This window comes from Plectropomus leopardus, chromosome 13 (genome assembly GCF_008729295.1).
Source record: "Plectropomus leopardus isolate mb chromosome 13, YSFRI_Pleo_2.0, whole genome shotgun sequence".
Classification (NCBI taxonomy): domain Eukaryota; kingdom Metazoa; phylum Chordata; class Actinopteri; order Perciformes; family Serranidae; genus Plectropomus; species Plectropomus leopardus.
The window spans coordinates 33,119,504-33,140,185 of record NC_056475.1 but is presented as its reverse complement, the minus strand read 5'-3'; the positions used below and the strand labels follow the sequence as shown (position 1 = coordinate 33,140,185).

The following is a 20,682-nucleotide window of genomic DNA, read 5'->3' as shown; positions in this document are numbered from 1 at the left end:
TGGTCAGTTGTACACCACTCTAAGTCAGCAATGTGTGTGGCATGGTTGGTTAGGGAGGTTTGTAAGTGTAACTTTGAGTCCAGGGAATCAGATTTAGTGTTCATGTCTTTCTACAATTTTCCGATAGCTGCTAATGTCAGCCATTGTGGGCCGCGAGTTTATGATATCACGAGTGTTAATGTTGAAGCCCCTAGCTAATTCAGTTATTGTTGCCTTCACTGAAATCAAGAGCTTTGCCTTCTTTCTTGGAGGCTAGTTTGGGGTTTTCTAGGTTTCTCCTATAGCGTATTTCTTCTGGAGCAACGTTTTAGGAGCAAGCATGCATTACGGATATAATTTTTACTGTGCATTCACAACAAACGCTAAAAAAAAAAAAAATTGCATTGCGTTACTTGCTCGTATATGGTTGCTTTTTTTCTTTTAGAGGATTTTGAAACTGAAAAAAGTTCACCCTCAGCAGCTGTGATTGTGCTTACATTAGCAAGGAGAGGCAGCTAATGGCTAAGGTGATGGTGGTACAGTGAAATACAACAGAAAACTATGTAAACACATAGGCTCTGTACTCTGAAGTGAAACAAGATGCACACTCTTTCTTATTTATCAGTCTGTCACAGCACATTACACGCCCTCCATTGTTTACTTTCCACAATAAAAGACCAACTTAAATTACTCACAGCGTTATGCTAAAAAGAAACTCAGCAAAACTAGCTTACACAAGTGACAGGTGTAGCCTATTTTCAGCGCTTACCATGTAACTTTCTAGCTTTGCTCACTGATCTCCAAGCCCTTCAGGTCTTTGTTTGCTCTGTGTCTGTACAGCACTGAGGCTGAGTGAAGCTCCGTGTCTTGGTAACATCAGGAAAATCTCAACCAACAACTATCGCAAAATAGCCTCACGGCAAAATCTCGCTCAAGTTGATAAATTCTAACTTGCTTGAATGCACGAATACGCGAAATACACATTTTCATGTCCTTCACGTCCAGTGCACCGCCCAGCATGAATTTGAGTCTTTGCATTGACTTTGAATGTAACGACGCCACATGAAGTGCTTGCGTCGCATCCGATGTGAATGGACGGATATAGTGAATAAAGCTCTTAGGAAAGCATCTAATCATGTGATGCTAAGTAGTGCTCCCTCTTCAGATCCTTTCCTTAAGTGAAAATGAAAAATAAAGTAAAAATGTTCTGTTACGTATAAAAACCCTGCATTGAAATGTTACTTTAGTTACATATGACGTAGATGTAGAAGTTTCCAGTTGCCTTTCTGTCAGCCCCACTGAAATTGTGCTTAATTTAGGCTCATATGTCTATTTTGCAAGCAAGTCTTGGTGGTGCTTCAGAATAGGAACCCTGAGGATCATCTTGTTGAGGTCGGAATGTGTGGAGTCATTCCACAACTAGAAATCATGGATTACCTGAACCATCAGGAATCACTGACATTGACTTCCCTTATCGACAAAGTGAAATATCTTGGTTGTGCCCATCTACTGGGTTATAGACCCTATATATCTAATGTAACTTTATTTACTATCAAAGTTTTATAGATAGTTCAACTGTTAATTAAGGTTTTTTTTGTTTTTAAATTTAATTTAATTAATTAATTTATTTTCCTATATTATGTCTCTTTTTTCCTCTTACAATTTCTTTATCCTTTTTTTTCTTTTCCAGTTAATTTTCTAAGGCCTATTATGATTGGGGTCCTGCCAGAGGTGGGGGTTGGATGTGGGAGTACTGTTGTGTATCATTGTTTGTTGTTTTAACATAGAGTTACAAATAAAAAAAAAAAGTTTACAACAAAAAAACCCACGACAATTATAGAGCATTAACTAAAGATGTTAGAAAATGTAAAAAGAACTAAATCACAGAGCACCAGTTAAAGGAGCTGATGGGATCCCATTTCACTGGAATTGTACTATGTATTATTTACATGTGACAAATAAATGATGACGATGAAGTATTCACACAAAAAAAAATCAAATTGATTTATTGAAGAAAACACTAATCATAAGTAATAATAGCCAGCACTCACATTTGAAAAGCTGAAACCATGAAATGTTTTTGCATGAAAAATTACTTGAACAATTAAGAAAATATCTCTTGACTTGTCTTTTCAGCTGCACTTGCAATAACTAAAGTTATTTAATAATTTAAGTAAAGTTAAAAGTTCAATATTTCCCTCTGAGGTGCAGTGCAGTAAAAGTAGACAGTGTCCTGAGATAAAAATACTCAAGTAAAAAGAACCATAAATGTGTACTTATACAGTTCTTGAATACATGTACTAAGTTCACATTTTAGGACTGGTCAGCAGAGGGACACAGGGTAACTGAAAGTTAAAGTATGCTGCCATTCAGAAGCTGAAGACACTGAAAATCATCCAAGGGTTTTTATGGTCAGAAATGGGATCTATGTACCAACCGTATTTCGTTAGCGCACACATTCAAGTGTGGGCTGTGGGAAGGAACACAAAGAAGAAAAAAAAAATGTCTGTGTGTCACCTCACAGAAAGAGGGTCCCCCCTGTGCAGAGTTTGCATGTTCTTCCTGTGTTCTCTCCGGGTTCTCTAGCTTTCTCCCACAGTCCAAAGACATGCAGAATAATTGGTGATTCTAAATGGGCCGTAGGTGTGAACCCTTTTGATAAGTGGTCAGGGCCAACACATGAATATATGAAAATTCAACAACGATTCGGCTATTTCTGTTCTTAACAACTGTTTTCTGTTCTTTAAAGACAGAAACCGCATTATTGATGTTGGCAAATTCAAATATTTTATAAACCTTTATATTGTATGCAGTAATAACTTCCAAGTTAAACCACTGTTAAAGCATAGAAAGGTAACTAAGGCAGATGTGCTTTGGGACGGATAATTTAAATGCTACCCTGATGTTGAATAATTGTATATTTCTCAACCCTTCATTTGCCTTTGACAGTGATTTAATTTATAAGTATATATTTATATATATACATTTACAGTGCTGGTTAGCGCAGGTGTTTTCTACTAGGAAGTTATCATAGATGTGATATCCTCTCATTAGAGTGCAATAATGTCCTAATATAATTTTTTTCCCTTTTTAGTCAAAAATGTTCACTATCGGGGTTGCTTCAAGTTCCCAAAAAACACCATCAGCACCTTCCCCAACTACTCCTTACAGCCCAACCTAACCACACAGTCCTGCATCGAGACCTGTACAGATAAGGTTTGAATTATTTCTCATAATTTACACACCTTATGATCAATTTATTGCGCATACCTTTTTGCACTGTACTGCTGGTTCTCCATTTCCAGTAGAGGACACTTCATAGCTCAGAAAAACTGTCTTCACCCCTAGGAGATCACAAATGGGGGCGTAGAGCGTGTGGTATTTTGCTGAATATTAAAGGTGTAATATGCCTCTAATTATAATGAATCATAGAAATACATGTAAAACATACGTTCTTTTGCTTTATAGGAGCTTCCGCTGGCTGTGTTCAAGAAGCCCCACTGTTACTGTACATGGACATCCTCTCTTTTCACCGTCAACCAGCAGTCTAACAACAAGCAGTGCACAGGGAACACTGGGCTGAATCACACCAGCAACACCACACCCACAGCATCCACTGAGCATGACCACTACCAGGTGTATTACACACCAGTGCTTGGTGAGATATTTGTTGTACAGATGCAACCCTGTGTTGATCATCTGTATGCAATAGATTCTTATTTAAAACTCTGGTAATGTCAAGTCTCATTTCTAATTGGTTCTACAAGGAGAGATGACACAATGTAATAATAACTTGCCATGTCAGTCACATTTACAGATCACACAAAGCAAGTAAAGTTCAAGTTAGTGTTTCTGCCTCTAAAATGGTCTGTAAAAATTCCCTCAGCAAAGATAAGTCTTTTCCCTGACATTGCATGAATATTGCCAGAGTGAAATCATGACTTAATTTTACAAAAAAGGTGAGACCAATATGTGCAAAACACTACAAAGCATAGTGAAGGAGGTCAGTAAGATAACTGGGAATAGCTCTTGAAAGCAGTGAACAGTTCAGACACAAAATTTCAACTCTGCTCCACTCTTGCAATCATGCTGCAATTGGTGTCACATATGAGTTTTTTTTTTTTTTACTTTTTCTGTGTAACTCTTGTGAAAATTAATCATTTTAACCATCCACTCTTTATGATTTATTCTAATCTGATGTAATTTTCTTTGTTTTGTAACTGTAACCAACATTAAACTCTTCTTTTAGACTCCAGGTGTAAAGAGAGGATGTTTCTGCCTCAGAGATCCAGCTCCCTGGTGGCTCTTTCTAGTTTTCCTGGTGCAGGCAACACCTGGGTACGACACCTGATTGAGCTTGTGACTGGCTACTACACTGGCAGCTTCTATTTTGATGGCATGCTGTACAACAGAGGTGGGGAGGGTACCTACCACTGTTTAAACAAGTGTTTAAGTGAGTGCTCTGTGAAGTATTGCCTTGTAGCTGACCTTATCCATTCATTTATTCACTGGTACCAGGATTCAAAGGAGAGAAGGACTACTGGAAGAGTGGCCGCAGCATCTGTGTAAAGACCCACGAGAGTGGCCAGAAAGAGATTGAGGTGTTCGATTCTGCCATCCTACTGATTCGAAACCCTTACCGCTCCCTCATGGCTGAATTCAATCGCAAGTGTGCCGGACATCTAGGACATGCCACAGATGCACAGTGGAAAAGCAAAGGTACTTTATACCTTTTTAATGTGAAATTCACATAAATGACAGTGAGGCAAACATTGACAATGAAATAAAGGCTCCAAAATGGAGCCTTTATTCTAACTACAATGGATGCATTGTCTTTCTGTCTGTATGCATGTCTGTCCTTAACAGCCTTTCCTCTGATTAATTGTAAATTTGGCATGTGTATTGCTGAGTACCCAAGGAAGTGTAGTGTTGAGTGCAAGCTTTTGAGATCTTTGAACATATTTATCAAAAGTAATAATAGTAATGATGCATTTTATTTGTATAGCACTTTTGAACACAGTGTTGGGAACACATTTTTTGGTAGCACTTTATAATACAGCCCACAATTTACCGTGTAATCACGTGGCACTTACGAGGAAAGATGTTGAAAGTAATTCCCTAAGTGTTTTATAAGTACTGGGTATCTATATTGTACTTTAGAAGGGTACTTTTGAGGAAAGATGGAAGAAAGTTAATCTCTAAGTATTTTGTAAGTACTAGCTACCCACAGGTACTTCTAATGTCTAAGGTTATCTCGTTAGTATTTTGTAAGTACTGGGTACTTTAGAGGGTTACTTCAGGGGAAAGATGTTTGAAGTTATCCTCTAAGTATTTTCTAATTACTGGATACTTACGGGGTACCTTAGAAGAAAACAAAATAACTAAATATTTTCTTAGCACTGGGTACCTACAGAGTACGGTACAGGTTTATAGATCCAAATGGTTGACAAAAGGGAACCTGCTAATTATGCATTTCTTTGTAATTACGAGAATTATTAGGACTAATTATACTTTTTGTGTTATCCTTTAATCTTATTTGTCTTTGACATCTTAGGGTATATAATTTGAAATAACAACACACCAAGTTTCTTTTTTTTGTCTTTATTGATCATAATAATCATACAGGCATTCAGCTGGTGGACATGAACCACTGCAATGCATAAGGGGCAGGCTGGAGTAGAAAACAAACCCACTTAACTTTCTTCAGCTCCAAAGAAGGCAGAAAAAGTAACATAATGCAGTAATCTAGTAATATGAAGGTGGATCAAACCTAACTATGCCATATGAAATGCTAGTAAGAATTTTTGGTAACACTTTCTAAGAAGACCACATCTATAGTGTGTTATGATGGCATTCACAGTGAATTATACTGCATTTATAAACACACATAATGCTTACTGATGCAATATATCAATAGTCATAAACTATTATAGATTTGACTTATAAGGATTTATATGTGGCAAGGGTCTTATGGATGCTCTTGACTTGCTATAAACTAGGGTTGGACGCATCGGGCATAGTTTATGACTCTTGATATATTGCATCAGTGAACATATTGTGTGTTTATACATGCACTAATGCTGGGGCTAATAATGTATAAATATAAATATAAAAATATAAATATAAATATTTATACTCACTTATTCACACATCAACAATTAACTGTAGTATGGACTCACAGTGTGATTTAACAGTCCATGCTGTATCATAAGTTATCATTATATGTGTTAAGTAAAGTGAGTCACATATTGATGCATTTAAAATAATTTATGCTTTATCATAATGTTTTATTGTAGTTGTTAAGTAAAGTGTAATCACTTACACGCATTTATAAGAATGTATGCCTCATAAATGATTCATGCCTATCATACATTAGAAGACTGAATTCTGACAATGTATCAGAAAGTTTTTAGCCACAGAGTTAGAGTCAGAGGTGGACAGAAACTGTTGCAGCCCTTGAAATCCACAATGAGTATGCTATATGCTGTAGCTAGCTAGCTAGCTAACTACTGTCCCCATACCAAAAAAGCTATCTGCAAGCTAAGTTAGCCACTGTGGTGTTTGCTATTAGCCTACAAGCTAACGGTATGATTTAGTTGAAGATTGCTTGGTTCAAAAATACATGATATGGTAAAACAATCCAGTTGCTAAAGTTAGCTTGCCGAGTCCCCTGCAGTGGTTAGCTCGCTAACTTACAGCACACAGCATACTCACCAGGGATTTCAGAGCTGTGTCTCTGTCCACGTCTTTCTTCTCCAGTCCTCAGTGGTAAAAATGGAAGGCCATGTCAAAGAGGCACTCTTTATTACTGCTCAAATCCACTTTGTCCCCCTTTAACACCTCATTCATTCCTATGAGAGCTGCTCAGTGGCACATGAAGCAGAGAAAACTCTTTTTCCAGGTTTAGAAAAGTGTAAAATACCCGGATCTACTGGCCCATAGAGCATGCGTAGAAGTGATTAACGACAGCCGAACACGGCCGAGTGTACCCGAGCATTGACTCCGACTCACTGGCTCACACACAAGTTACCCGATGACCACGTGCTGCTCGAAGCGAACAGCGCTCGTTCACGAGCATTCCTCTCGTAGTAGCTTAGCTTATTAGCAACAGCAGCTAATCGGCGGTATAACGACAGCGGTGCTGTCGGTTTTTTAATATTTACGTGATAATCAGATAATGGTATATTTATCTCTCTCTCTCTCTCACACACACACACACACACACACACACACACACACATAACATACATACAACTTATCAGGGAATCATATATCGTAATCATCGACCGGAGAAATCAAATTAACAGAATCAAAAATGTGTTGTGCCCACAAAAATATAATAAAAGGTGGTGCCTTGTAATATTGCCCCGTGTATTATTATTACACAGCTCAACTTTAAGTAAATACTACGTTCAGTACCTTTTAGTAACTGTCACTAGTGCTCTGCGCTGCTCACTGATAACCGGTAGTTTGAATACAGACCGTAGACTGTATATACGGTCTCTGATACAGACACGGTAAGACGTCCATATTACAGGCTTTACAGCCAACAGCGTATGGATGTGTTGTAAAATGGTAAAAAATGAATGAATTATGATTCAAAAATATCCATTACTACGGCCTTTACGAAGCCTGTGTTGTGTCAGAGACTCCAAGAGTTACATGCGCGTTCATGCGGTAGAGTCCCGCGGGTCCGATGCACGTTCATTTTATGTCTGGAGAAATACCGAATTCCAAATCTTGATTCGGAAAATAGCGCATTTTACGTCTTTAGGACTTAATGTTTTTAATAATGGCTATAAAAAATGCGTTCTAATAAGAGGTCAACGTTCGACATAATTAACAGTATGTTACTCATGTACTTTAAATCACCAAAAAAGTGTTATACCTGTAGAGTGCAAACTGACTCAAGGGATGACATATTTTAGAAATATTTATTCCAAGAGTAAATGGAAAATGACCAGTGAGTTGGCTGGTGTTTACTGGTTTTACTGGTATTACATGCTAACTGCCAAATGAATTTAGGTTAAACAATTTACAAAATATAATGATAAAATTACACAATCTCAAAATAATAACAATATGTCGTTCAATGACAAATATTTATTCACTATTTCCCCCAAAACCATTAGGCTATCAGAATCTCAATAAACATATGACAGGCTTTTGTTTGACAGAATATTAGAGAGAAAAGATTCTAGTATAGAAAGGTATCATGGGTTCTTATTCTATGGGCCTCATGCAAGAAATGATATACACTATCAGATTCTCTCTTGTTTTTGTTTGTCTCCATGACTGTTCTGGCACCGATTGACTTTTTGGATTCACGATTTTTTTCTAATTTTTGCTTTTATGTTAGGCAATAGAACATTTTGTAAGTTGTTGGGACACACTAAGATCATGGAAAAACAACTTGTTTTCACAAATTGTTGCCCAGTGCAAGAAAAAATAAAAATAATAAATCCCAGAGCTGGAATGTAACTAAGTACATTTACTCAAATACTGTACCAAAAAACAAATCTGAAGAACTGGACCATTTACTTTACTACTATTGTTTAGTGACTAACAAATTAAGATTTTTGAACACAGACCATATTAAAATATACAAGCTCAGCTAAAAAAATCTGTTATTACTTGGCAACAATTTTTCTAATAATGTACATCATTTGTCATGCAAAAAAAAAAACCCATTTCATGGTATATATATATATATATATATATATATATATATATATATATATATATATATATATATATATATATATATATATATATGAGAACTTGCTGCTTTTTCTTTTAATTAGTTTGATTTAATTAATTTTTTTTAAACTTTGAATGCTTACTTTTGTTTTTAATACTTTTTACAGCACACTTTTAACTTAGGCTTAGTCTAAGTAAAGGATCTGAATACTTTCTGCTGCTGATACAGAAAATGTTTTGTTATTCCTGGTATTTGATTTTCCTGTAACACCAGTACTGACACTCAGGAAAATCAGATTTACTCTGTTTAAGTTTATTTAATAGACGGCCTACATCAGTTTCACTACTGCAGTACACTAGTATTTAGTGGGTTTAGTGTTACCTGTACTAACAGGTGACTTATGATCAGTGGGATTCAGCATTGAGCACCCATGGTTAGAGCAGATTTGGATGGTTAAGAATGTTTGGTGCATCTGGAGTTGACTTCTCTTATGTTTTTCTCTAACCAGCAAATTAAGAGAAAATAGAGAAATTTAAGAGAATATTGTGATATGAGGCCGATTGAGTCTTATTCATAATTACAATATAGCCTGATCACACTATGTTATGTTCCTTTAGCCCACAAGCTGAATATTTACTGTCACAACAGCAACAAGTGGCAGCTGAGCCTGTATTAGCTTAGCTTATTATTTAAAACAACAAAAAACATATAATTGTTCATAATTTTCCTTTTAGAACAAAACCAATTACAACTCCTTATAGCCCTACCCTGCAGGACCTCAGCCAATGTGTTTTGACAAGTTATATTATCAAAAGTAGAAAAATCCCTGGAGTTTAAAGCTTAAGTTTAAACCCCTGGATAGCAACATTAACTTAAATGTTGTTTCCACTAATCTACAGTACCTAGCACTGTCATTTACTCAAGCACTGTAACAGAGCACAACTTGAACACAACAATATAGACATATAAAAGTAATAACATGTAAAAGTGCTTAGGTGACATTTAAGAGAAAGACTGAAAGAAGAAATGGAAAACCATCTGTGAGTTGGCTGGTCCTCAGTGGTGTTACTGGTATTAGGTGCAAACTGCCAACTGAAGAATGCGACGTATGCACACAGCTTATATACACACAGGTAATCTCATTCCTTGAATATTCAAAATAGAAATGCATGGAAATGAATGGGAGCTTCTATAAAAATGCAAAATAAAGTGCATGCATAAATAACATATAAGTAAATTGACCATTACATATAGCACTTGTCTCAGTCCTACTGAGTTTGCAGTTTGTGGGTTGGGTGGTTGATTTTTTTAAATGTATTTTTTTTATCCCAATTATCTATAGTAGTGTCATGTGAACAGTTAGTATAAAATTGAACAATTACAATCATAAATGCGTTGGCATCTGTGTCTACCTGTCAGAGGCTCTGTCAAGATTTGACTTTATACGCAGTTTTTATCGTGCCATTGGCCACATGCTGTGATATCAGCCACATGCTGTGATATCAGTTGTTTCAGCCACTTCCTTTAACTGGGACATGGATTTTAACTGCGTTTCAGGACTTTTCATCTGCTGGAGAATTCATGGAAGAGCGAGACAATAGGTCGATGAACGCCACTCAACACTACCCGGCAAAACTTGTTTTAACAGTGTTCTTTCATCTATTGTTGGAAACAACATTTTAATGATTGTGCTGTTTTATGAGATACTTCCCGGCTAATGTCAGCCACAATGTCAGTGCTTACGGACTGCGACTGTAATGTGAAATACTCACAGTTAACAGAAGACAACCAGCGCCTGAAGATAGAGCTCCGGAAAAGGGATCAGCTGATTGAAAGCTTTGTCTCTGTTGCTGTAGCTCATTCAAAACGCATATCCTACACTCGCTCCTTCTGTCAGGCTGTCCACGCTGCCCGCTCACCTCCCTCCCCGGTCTTGAGTCTCTGCATACACCGGAGGTCCCAGCGGGAAAGGAGAGTGGCCATCCCTCTACACGGGAGCTGGGTGCCCAGGCACCTGGCGCCACCACCTCCAGTACCATACAGGGCACGATTGCTTTAATACCAGCGCCGCCAGACAACCCGGAGAGCATCACAAGAGCTCGGCTCGCAGCACTGGCTCTCATCTCCACACCAAAGCCATCTGTGTCCTGGACCGAAGTGCTGCACCAACGGCCGAATGAGGAAACTGGCTGGGCTAAGAGTCTCCCTGCAGCCTTTAACTCTCGTAGCCCCCCAGTGTTGTTGTCCCTGTAGCCCAAGCTCCTGTGGCTCCTTCCATCACCGCGCTGTCCAACTGGCTCAGAGTCTCCATCTCCTCACCCTCTCTTTCCCCCCACAACAATGATCATTGGTGACTCCATAACCAGGGATATCCGCTTCGTTAATGCCATCACTCACTGTTTCCCAAATGCCACTGTCCCCACCATCCTGGATAAATTCATGGTTTTACTGCCAATTCTTCCAGCTACCTCTTTTAAAGAAACCCAACCTTGACCCCTCTGTTTTTAGCAATTTTAGGCCAATTTGTAAACTTTCTACCCAGCTTTTAGCTTGTATGTGTCACAACAACATATTTGAGGAGTTTAAGTCTGGTTTTAGAGCTTTACATAGCACTGAAACTGCCCTCCTCAAGGTTACAAACAGTACTCTTTTAGCTGGCGACAAAGGAGAGAGTGCAATTTTAATTCTTTTAGATCTAAGTGCAGCTTTCGACACGGTAGACTACACTATTTTAATCAATCGCCAAGGAACTTTGGTTGGCATTAAAAATACTGCACACTTGGTTGGTTTGGTTTTATCTTTTAGCAAGAACCTATTCAGTCACCATAAGTAATCACACGTGGTGTGCTGCAATGTTTGATTTTAAGTCCAATTTTATTTTCTATTTATATGCTCCCACATGGCCAAATAATCCAGAATCCCAACATTTCTTTTCACAATACACAGGTATACCTCCTGCTGAGACCAGATGACCCGAGAAGTCTAGCTGCTGTCTTAGACTGCCTTAACGACGTTAACTATTGCATGGCTCAAAATCCCCTGCAACTCAATAACTCAAAATCAGAAGTCATATTGTTCTCACCCCCAACCCCTTCCAACCACATTATAAACGTCCTTGGTCCCCTTTCCACAAATCTGAAGCCCTCCGCCAGAAACCTCGGAGTAACATTTGACTCACAGCTGACCTTTAGGCCAGAATTAAACCAATGCTCTCACAGTCAGACCTTGAAAAAGTTATTCAGACATTCATCTTTTCCAAACTTGATTACTGTAACTCCCTCCTCTCAAATCAAAAATCACTCTCCTGCTTCCAACTAGTTCAGAATGCAGCTGCTAGGATCCTCACGGGTTTTAACAGACAACATCACATCTCCCCAATCCTTGCTTCCCTCCAATGGCTTCCTGTACATTTTAGAATTGATTTTAAGATTCCACTGATGCTGTTTTTAAAGCTCGTTCTGGCCTGGCCCTAAGTTACATATCAGAAATGTTGACCCCTTATGAGCCAGCTCGAAGCCTAAGACCCTAAAACTAAAGGTGACCGTGCTTTTGCCATCAGGGTCCCTCGGCTTTGGAATGACTTGTCTGAGGAGATAAGGCTTGCAGAGTCAGTGACTTCTTTTAAATCACTTCTTAAAACCAGTTTTTTTAAGACTTGCTTTTATGTGATGTCGTTCATTTTAATTTGTATTTTTTTGTTGTTTTTGTTGTTTTTTTTATCTTATCGTTTAAATTATTCATTTCATATTCTGCCCCAGCTATGTTTAGTTCTATTATTAGTAATATTTTTGTTATTCTGTGTTTACTGCAGCGAACAGCATTTATACATATTGGGATGGGTTGCTGTTGTTATTTTTGTTTTGTGATTGTTGCTCTCTTTTGTCTAGCCTTAGCTCGGTACTACTGTTTGGCTCTATTTGTCATGTTATTTCTGCAAGAAGCTGCCCACGCTTCTGCTTTGCCTTGTTTGTCAAAGCACTTTGTCAACTCTGTTTTAAAGGTGCTATATAAATAAACTTATCATTATTATTAATTTAAATCACATGATGCTTGATGAAACCATCTTACATCTAAGTGATCCCCAACTGTGCTCTTTCTCACTTGCAGAGTGGCCAGAATTTGTCTCCAGCTACGCTCCCTGGTGGGCATCCCATGCTCTGAGCTGGCTGAAGTTTGGACACCGCCTGCTGGTGGTGCACTATGAGGAGATACAGAGGGCTCTTCTCCCTCAGCTCCGACTTATCACTGTCTTTCTAAATGTCACTTTGACTGAGGAAAGGCTACTTTGTGCCCAGAGTAACCAGGATGGGCATTTCAAACGCTCAGGAGCCCAGAGGCCCTTCTTTGACCCATTCACTCCTGACATGAGACAGATGATCGACCCCTTCATCCATACTGTTGACCGGGCACTGCAAAGCAGGAACTTTAGCAGAATTCCACAGGAATACCTCCCCAGATGATGATCTAAAATGCTCATTCACTTAGTACTATAAATGACTGGTCCAGCAGGGGTCCAAAGAGAGCAGTTCTGCTCTGTGGGGAACAGAGACACTTGCTGATGTAAGTGGACCTATTGACTCATTTTTAAGCTAGATGGACTATAAATGCCACCACTGAATGAAACAGTGATGAAAGCCTTGCTGAGAGCCACAAATATGAAGACGACTCAGACAGGATTTGAAATATTTTGGTGGCCTGCAGTGTTAGGATTATCTAGCAAAGTGCCTGACTACACACATATAAGAGGATAATTGCGGGATGGACTCATTTTGATTGAACAGCGCTTTCTGTGGCTCTTTATGATTCTTTAATTCAGTACACATTGTGTTTTCTAGCATACACACAAGTCATACTAACACAGATAAAGGAAAAGGCATTAGCATTGCCCAGATAATAAAGTATTTCTGTGGTAATCCACTGGTTTCCACAGGTCTGCAGTTGTAGTGGATAAAAGCCCCAAAGCTAGTTCATGTGTCTGTCAGGACTCTCAATGCAACTAGTTTTGACTTAACATGAACTCAGAAGTATGCTGATCACAATATAACTGCTTTAAACCGTAAAATGAAATTCAACATGTCCTGCTAACGTTTTATTTCATTAAATGCATTCAGTTTGAATTAACTGAAGTTGTTTATTCTTGCATTACTGGAAATCTTTTTCACCTTAATTAGACTAAGGTGAGACACAATAGCACTATTTCAAAAGCTTTGTGTGTTACGCTCTCACACTCAGGGGGGCCACCAGGGATTTTGGGCCCCTTGAAAATTTCACTCATGCTCAAATGATTTTGACTTCTGATATTTTAAGTACATTTTGCTGATAATACTTATGAACTTTTACTTAAGTAACATTTTGAATCCAGGACTTCCTGTAATGTAAAGTATTTTTAGACTGTGCTACGTTTACTTTTACTTAAGTCAAAAATCTGAGTACTTCTTCCACCACTGGAAATTACATTTCAGTTTCTATCAGCTGACAGGTCATTTGACAGAATGGGGTTAGGTCATTGATGGGGGGTATGGGAATACAGGGTTGCTGGGGATAAAGCTGCATCTGTTCTGTTGACATCAGACCAAGGAAAAGTTTGATTAACGGCTGAAAGAGTAAAATGTATACAGAATTTTCAGTGCAGATATGAGCTAATTAGGGGAGCAAACGTAGCTGATTTCATTACAAACTAAACAGGTTAATTTCTACTTCTCATGGTGACCCACCTTTCTTTGTGAAAAACATACTGTCATTCTCTCTTTTCTCTTCCCTGTCTTTCTTTCAGTTTCTTGGTACCCAGACTTTTCTTTTGAAAGCTGACAGACTCATCTCCACCAACACTCCTCACTCTGCTCTGTTAGCAAGTACTGTATGCACCAGGTCTGGGGACACAAACAAACCATTTCACGAACATACAGGGGGGGAGGAAGCAGGTCAGAGGCTGTCTGGATGTTTACTCTTTTTCCCCCCCAAAAAACAGGAAAACGAAACCATTTGTATTAGTTAGCACGTTATAAAATATCAGATTCAAGATGACAGGTCAATAATCCTATGTTGAAAAAAAGTCTAATGTTCTCATATTTTTAGGACCCCTAAGGGCCTTAGAATCATCAGGACTTTTCTCTCCCATAAGGCACCCCTGCTCACACTGAGGCAGTTTGTCAGAACACTTCCAATGAAAAGGATGAGGTGTACCCAGTGTTATATGTTACCACAGACAGAAGTTTAAAGAAAGCCTACACACCTGTTCAGTATATGAATCTGAACAAAGACACTTTGCTCCTGCTTATAGTGTGGATGTGCAGACCCACCTCTTTAATTATTTCAGATGTAGACTGGAAGAACAGTGCCAACTGATGGTTGAATTGTGGATGACACAGTAAAACAGGCATCAACATTTTAGTCAATGGCATGCAACCCTTGATCCGCTTTCATTAACTGTACAAAAAGAACAACAAATCACTGCTTTCTTAAATGCATAATATTGTAGCCAACCTTTACTGCTCATATTTGAGTAGCCAAAAAACATGTCGTCAGTGTAAGTGTATGTTTATTATTTCCATTTTTTTTTTTTTTTAGCAAAAAAACAGACCCACTGCAGCACTTTCTTCCCAATGAGACCTAGTACAAAAAAGATGTTATTCAGATGAGGAAAAACACATATCAATGCAAGGTATCAAGGTATCATGTTTGAAAAGTGATCTGATTTGACTCACTATGTCTCAAGGTAGTCTGGCTCAATTCACACTTCATCCGTCTAATGTGCTTGCATTCGGGCCGTGCCTATACAACATCATCATTCTGCTCTGACCTTGAACAGTATACACCACTGAGCACTCCTTCTATTAGTTAGCTCACATGATGATAATTTTAAGAAAGTAGGTAGTATGACTGATTCATGTCCCTGGAGCCATCAGGAAACAAAATGCTTATTACCAGCAAAACTGGACACTTCCTTCAGAAATAGGTCCATATATAAAGACATATCAAGACAAATAGAAGGCATAAGGTACAAGGTAAAATTAATGAGTCATTTTTTGAACAAAGTTTTAAATATGAAATTAAAATTTGTCCCTGACCCTGCTACATCTTTGGAGTAGAAGGATGAGCTAATTAAAATCATTAGTTACTACGAAAATTCCATCCGGTTGCTTGGGCATGTTGCCTCTGACGGCATTATACAATTTCTGCTGTGCAGTATTTTGTCTTGTCAGCTCTGAACAAGGTCCTCCCATCCAGTGCAAGAGACCAATCCAGGATGTAGGGGGTTAACCATGTCTCTATGAAGATGTGCACAGAGCATTCTCTGATATCCCATTGCTGAGTGATCCTCAATCACAGCTCATCCACTTGATTCTCCTGTGACTGGACATTAGCCAGATGTAGGCTTGGTAGAGGAACGCTCTCCAAGTCGGGTCAGCTTCGCCCTGATGCTGGCTCTCCTCCCTCTCTTCCTCCGACACTTTCAGTTTCGTTTCTTCCCTCTGGTCTACCTGGCTGCTTGGCATTTGCTGTTGGTGGGGATCCTCTGATGATCTGATGCATTCAGTCCCAAACCCACACAACTTTTCCTAATGTTGATAAGTGCTTCTCTATTGTAGAAAAGTTGTGCTTCAGCAAAAGGGGCCATGGAGTCGAAAAAGAGAGGAGAAATATAGCAAAAAAGTAGCAAGGATTTGAGGAGCTTCTGGCTGCTGCATCTACATGCGCTGCCGTCATCATAGCAATGAACAGAACATTGCTAACAGAAAATAAAGCATCTAATGGCAGCTTATTATAAAGCCTTAAGGTAATAATAACAAAAGAGGGCTGTCAAGGAAAACTTTTCAGTTTTTGGATGAGTTGGACAAAGTAATGTCCAACCATACAATGTCACATTCTACTGTATATTAGCATTAGACAGTGCTGAGCCAGCCATCTAGCAATCTAAAGGATATTTTTCACTTTATTAATCCTCACAGGGACGGCTGTGGCTTAGAGGTAGAGTGGGTTGTCCTCTTATCAGAAGGTCAGCGGTTCGATCCCTCCTCCTCGGGGCAACATGTCGAAGTATCCTTGGGCAAGATACTGAACCCCAAATTGCTCCCGATGCTGCGTCATTGGAGTGTGAGTGTGTGTGAATGATTACTGAGTAGCAGGTGGCACCTTGTACAGTGGCCTCGGCCACCAGTGTGTGAATGTGTGTGTGAATGGGTGAATGTGACATGTAGTGTTAAAGCGCTTTGAGTGGTCAATAAGACTAGAAAAGCGCTATACAAGTATCGTCCATTTACCATTTACCATTCAAGGGAAACTGGTCTGCCACCATACAAATAAAGCACACACACACACACACACACACACACACACAAACAGCAACAGCTACAACAGAGCCACAAAAGACCAACAAGGTCGATAGTTAAAAGGGAGGGGTGTCATGCAAAGTGCAAAATACCATCATGTAAACGGCAAGCAGACAATAGCAACAAAAGCCATACCTGCATACACTGAATAAATAAATACAATAGAAAAAAGGAGGATTAAGAAAGGACAGTGCATCAATATTTTTTGTGAAAAATCCTAACAGCTGCAGGCACAGATGATGTCCTGAACCTTTCAGTGGAGCACTTTGGCAGTAGGAGCCTGCTGCTCCTGTTGCTACTTATGAAGGCACTGTGTAAAGGATGGTCATCCCATGACAGGCACTCCTAAGTTTCTTCCTGTTCCTCTGCTCAGTGATGGACTCCAGGGAATCAGGAGTCAAGACAATAACTGATCCCACCTTCTTGATCAACTTATTGATCCTGTTCCTATCCTCAGCGGTAATGCTGCCACAACAGCATAGAAAAAAACACCTGCTAAAATGACACAGCGTGACTTCAGATGATAAAGGTGAGTAATCCTGCTTATACTAGCATTAAAATGTAATTGGGCTATTGGGTGGCAGAAGCTCAGTTCACAGGAACTTGGCTTGGGAACCGAAGTGTCGCCGGTTCAAGTCCCTGTCCGGACCAAGTATGGAGCATGAACTGGTAGCTGGAGAGGTGCCAGTTTGCCTCTTGGCACTGTCGAGATGTCCTCTGATGAAAACAATGAATCCCCAACTGCTCGGGCGCCAGTCCATGGGCAGCCCCCTCACTGTGACATCTTTCATTTAATGCATGTCCTGTTTTGTGGATATGTGTGAAAGAAATGTATTTCCCCTCAGGGATGAATAAGGTATATCTTCCTCTTTATCGTAACAAGATAACATTGCTAAAACAATATAAATACAAGTTTTACAAATTCTAATAGTTAAACTAAAAATGAATTATTGGAGTTGCAAAAACTATAATGACCTTATCTGAGTAAGGTTACCTTAACTACTCGAATCAGAGGATTTATTTACAATGCCAGAGTGATGTAAAAACTCTCAGGAGCATTGATGGCTGAGGAAATCACTGGCACAGAGCTTAATTGGATTCAAGTAACACAGAAAAAAAGTTTTCATGAGCAAATTTCCTGGTTGAAGAGGTCCAAATATAATTTTTCAGTCTAACATTCAACCTCTCAACTTTTTTGGATGAGACAGGGATGTTAAAGGTGAGAGGTCAACTACCAAATGTGAAGATGGAGCTTTGAACAAAAAGCATCCCTGTGTTCTTCCTGCTAATGAAAGGTTTTTTTACAGAGCCTCTGGTGACATTTGAAAATAAAAACAAATTTCATGGCCACAAGATAATAAGAAGGCATGGCCATAAGCTGATAATGGCCATGAGATAAAGTTTAGTTGTGGCCATGAGATAATTATTTCAGTCATGAATACATTTGAATTAATTTTGTCTTATCTAGGAATGAATTTCTATGACATACTTCAGTCACTTGTGGTTAGGCATGGAGTAATTCTTAGCAAATGACACTTAATTTGGCTGTTTAAAATCCATGGGCTTAAACACAAGGAATTTGCTGATTTTGGGGAAGTCGATGTCAGCATTCACCAGCTGGAAGGACATGGGAGACTACATGGCTGCAGGTGGATGTACAACTAGTGTTTGAAAGATGGCATATGTGCAAAAAAGGAAGATGTTAATTTGATTCTTGCATCTCTGTACCCTGATGCCTCAGCCATCCATCGTTCCAAGTGACTAAACCAGGCAAAATAAGGAGTATTTTGCTCAAAGCAGGGGCAATTCTAGGATCAGACCTTTAGGGGGGCTCAGCCTCTTATGAGAATATGACATGCATACAGTGCCTATAAGTGTCCAATCACTCATGTGCCAAAATCCCAAATGTGAAGAATAGATTTTTATTCTGTTGCTTCAATCTTAAAGTGGCAGTTCAAGCCATGTTTGAATGTTATGAGGAGTTGGTGCTTAGACATGAAAAATGCTATTATACACATGCAACATCTTAGAGCTCAAACTGACTTGCCAATGTGCAGATAAGTAAAGGGACACTTCACAAAAACAACACTGATTTATTCTGGACATAATACCAAACATGTTCTAAAACTTCAAACTGAATTGCATGGTAAAAATTGTTTTGAGAGTTAAAGCTCTGAATTGTTCCAGTGATGTCATCAGGGTACACTGAATATTCATCTGTCATGTTGATGACAGTTCATCAATAAGCGTTAAACACTTTCACATTAATCTGTCATGTGTGATTTAAGATTTAGATTTGACATATAACATTTAGATTTAATATTTAAGATTTTGATTTAACATAACATTTAGACTTGACATTTAACATCTAATATTTAGATTTAATATTTAACATTTAGATTTGCATATAACATTAAATTTAGACAAATCTAAATGTTAGATTTAACATTTAGATATAACATTTAATGTTAAGATTTAATTTTAAACATTTTACTTTTTCAGTGACATTATCTTGAACATATTTTTTCACTGAAAAATAAATCTCTGTTAATCAGAGGTTGCAAATACTGCTCTAAATGTGATTAAAAGTGACTTTGAAAAATGTATGCTTCTTTTTAATCATGTTTTAGAGCTAAATGTGGAGAAATGTTGCTGTTTCTTTCAGAGTGGACAACTTTACAATCGGCGTCCCATACCAGACACAGTAAAAATTATAGCTGTAAATATATGAATAAGAACAATTAGAGAAACTGAAGAATTTGCTCCTACACAATCTTTAAATGAAATGGCAGTTTGTTTGTACCTGAGTATATGTTATATACTGAACAAATAATTGAAATATCATTGAAATCACGATATGGACTACTGCAATTCTCTAATTGCAGAAGGCACGATATTTGTTAAAGGAGAGCTGTGTCCATAGCATATTAGAGTAAATATTGTGTTGTTGCAACGATGCCCTGGCCTGCCACCAGCTCTTTTTCTCAACAGCATCTTCCCCTTCTGTACCTCCTCTTGTCTCTACATCTCCTTCTCTCCTCTACCTACCCTCTCCTCTCCCTCTCTTCTCCTCTACCTCTTCTTCTCTTTTTCTCTCCTGTCCTTCTCTATTCCCTTCTTTCCCAGGAAAGAGATGTGTATTCTGCAACACTGAAGAAACTTCCTTGTTTGGTACAGATCTCAGCAACATTATGCCAGAATCGTTTTAATACATCTTTCAATTAAAATGAGAATGATGTAAAAAAAAAAAAAAAAAAAAAAAAATCTCTGAATCATATCACAATTGCAGTATCTGTCAAAAATAATTGCAGTTAGATATATTTGTTAAATTGTGCAGCCCTATTACACAATTGTGCAAACATGACTTTCAAACATCATGATTTGTAATCCAAAATAAAGAAATATTGTCATTTCAGTTTCTACCAACAATAAATATTTAGCTTTAGTAAGGTACACAATTATACCAGATAACTACACCCTTTCTTTAGGCAAATAACTCTTATATTTTCTTACCAAATGATTACGTGTATTCTTCAGCACAGACAAACAAAAGGCAAACAAGTTGTAAAACTGTGCAGTCCCGGTGTATTAAGTGCTTCAGTGTGTCAATAGCTGTACACAAGCCTCTGTGACTTATGACTTATCTTGAAGATTTAAAAGACTAACACACAG

The 20,682-nt window shown here is 38.3% G+C and overlaps 1 protein-coding gene across 1 annotated transcript in view; it reads left to right on the top strand.

Moving 5' to 3' along the window:
- wscd1b (WSC domain containing 1b) overlaps positions 1-13,752 on the top strand; it is a 44,451-nt gene extending 30,699 nt beyond the window's left edge. Inside the window, exons 5-9 of the mRNA XM_042499450.1 lie at positions 3,074-3,195; positions 3,448-3,637; positions 4,229-4,393; positions 4,498-4,698; positions 12,788-13,752. Coding sequence (XP_042355384.1) covers positions 3,074-3,195; positions 3,448-3,637; positions 4,229-4,393; positions 4,498-4,698; positions 12,788-13,140 — 1,031 coding nt within the window. The 3' untranslated portion in view covers positions 13,141-13,752. The remainder of the gene's footprint in view (positions 1-3,073; positions 3,196-3,447; positions 3,638-4,228; positions 4,394-4,497; positions 4,699-12,787) is intronic.
- Positions 13,753-20,682: the final 6,930 nt, after the last annotated feature.